Raw genomic sequence first — 2,420 nt, 5'->3', positions numbered from 1 at the left:
TGAGTTCTGCTTTTAACAGGAGTTGAGTTTGGGAATTTTCTGAGATATTTTGAGTTGAGACAATTTACATGATTTTCATAGAACTTTTAACAGGAGCTTTGTTTGGGCATTTCCGGCTCAAATGCGGAAATTTCAGCGGAAATGAGCAAACAAAGCTCCTGTTAAAAGTTCTATGAAAATCATGTAAATTGTCTCAATCCAGAATATCTTAGGAAATGCCCAAACACAGCTCCTGTTAAAAGCAGAACTCAAAATTCCAATTTTAAAAGGTTTCTCATGGGGATTGAATTTTGGCACACCCTATTTATTATACTAAGAAAAAATTTTCCGGTCCATGTCTTTCACGTACACGGTGTATGACTTATTTTCAATACTTTAGTGTACGAAATTCTTAAATTTTTGATATTCTCGAAAGTATCAATTGGTATCGAATTTTATTTAATTTTCTAATCATTTTTATTGTAGGATCTGATAAAGGAAACATGCAGTCGCTTAGAACAAATGCTAAAAAAGCCATTACTATATTTGGCATGTCGACATCACATATATGAGTTGATTTTGAGAAGCGTTGTTGAAGTTGTTTGGCCAGGATCAAATTCTCCTAATGTACCGATTTTTGTACGGTTCCAAAACTCTTGGAAGAACATAGACCAAACAAAGTATGAGACTGGTATTCAAGATTCCATTATAAATAAAGAAGTTCACGGTAAAAAAGACGAAATAATTAGTTTCATCGTAACTGAACTGCAGGTAGTTAATTTAAATTATAATGATCATTTCTATTAATTAATGTTCGCACATTCACTTTAAAAAGTATACTCTTAAGTCATAGTTTGAGAGCACTATACAAATAAGAAAATTTAAGAAATATATGAATTTTTGAATATTTCAATTGAATTTGAACGAGTATATTTAAATAAAAAATAGTTTTACCCATAAGAATCAATAAGGTATTTTCAAGTTTCCAGTTCCTCATACGGATATTTTTAACTTTTAATTTTTTTTTCTTAATAATTTATTGTTAAGATACTTGTAATAGAATACAAAACTATACTGATAAAAAAGTGAACTTTTGACTCAATAGAAAAAATCTTGAACCATGAAAACTATATTGAAAAAACTGATTTTCTTGAGTCTAGAGAAAAAATTCTTAAGCCAAGAAATTTTCTTTGGTCAATAATTTTTTCTCTTGAATCAAAAAAAATCATTTTCTTCAAAATAGTTTTAATAGTTCAAGATTTTATTCTCGATTCAAGTCAATTTTCTTATCAGTGTATTGATTTTAATTTAATTATCAACGATTTGACCACCAAACGTCGTGCGGATCGAAATAAAACTAAAAAAAAATGATATTTTTTCGGTCAGAATGCAGCTCAGACCATTATTAATGAATTTCCCGATCGTTTTTCCTCCTAAAAAATTTTAGAAATCTCCGTTTAAAAACTCAACATTTCAAAATACTATTTTTTGTCTCTCGTTCAAGCAGTTATTGATGAAAGTACCGCCTTTCAAATATCACTAAAAAATTAAAAAAATTCATTTGCTCCTTTAGACTTTTGACTAGTAGTCGAATTTAACTAATACTGAAAACTGACATGAGATTTAATACTAGATCATAGTGGTTTTTTCAGATAACAAATGACTATTCGTTGTAATGTATAATTTGATCGTAATTTTTGAAATAATTTTCTAAAACTTAATGAACATTTTTATATTCCAGAAAAAGCATGACAGAGATGATTATAAAGAGCTTTTGGAATTAGTGTTAATATTCTTAGGTGGTACTCCGAAAAACGGGATCAAATTTAGAGCTCCAGGACCAAATCATCATGCAAGATGGATGGCTAAGGCTCTATATGCTTTAAAAATCTTCATTTTTAAAAACAGTTTAAAGTCAATGCAACTGAAGTAAATGGACTGAGATATGTCTGCTTATTTCTAGTTAATTTCTACACGGTTTCATGGTTTAATGCACCTTCTGCGATAAAGTCATCCTATCAAGATTTGAATCTGATCAAAATCTTTATGAATTCCGTTCTGTCCATAAAAAAATGTCTGAAGCAGCAACGGTGACATTTTCAAGACACTTATGGTACTTGTCAGAAGAGTTGGTCGGGTTAGCTTTGTTTGATGACAGAGTTTCCTTACATGCTAAGAGACAAACCGTAACTGCAATAAAAACGCGAGAAAGTAATGCTTCGAATTCAAAAAAATTTATCGTCAAAGACGTAAGCTTATTATTATCGAAAAACATCGAAGATTTTGCTAGCAAGCAATCTCTATTTTTGTTTGAGCAGTATCAATTACCGTATCAATTTATGGACAAGGATCCAGAGCTCTGGGCATTTGATCAAGATTATCTACATTGCAAATCTGTGTTTTCAGACTTAAAAGTTGTCAACGATCTCGCTGAAAGAGGT

At 30.3% G+C, this 2,420-nt stretch overlaps 1 protein-coding gene across 1 annotated transcript; it reads left to right on the top strand.

Moving 5' to 3' along the window:
• Positions 1-488: 488 nt before the first annotated feature.
• LOC123273327 lies at positions 489-1,912 on the top strand. The gene is made up of 2 exons (XM_044740733.1): positions 489-750; positions 1,721-1,912. The coding sequence occupies exons 1-2, from the start codon at positions 502-504 to the stop codon at positions 1,910-1,912; spliced, it is 441 nt and encodes a 146-aa protein (XP_044596668.1). The 5' UTR covers positions 489-501.
• The last annotated feature ends 508 nt before the right edge of the window (positions 1,913-2,420 follow it).

This window comes from Cotesia glomerata, linkage group LG10, assembly GCF_020080835.1.
Source record: "Cotesia glomerata isolate CgM1 linkage group LG10, MPM_Cglom_v2.3, whole genome shotgun sequence".
NCBI classification, from domain to species: Eukaryota; Metazoa; Arthropoda; class Insecta; order Hymenoptera; family Braconidae; genus Cotesia; species Cotesia glomerata.
The sequence above is the reverse complement of the archived record's forward strand: the minus strand, read 5'-3'. Positions and strand labels throughout refer to the sequence as shown.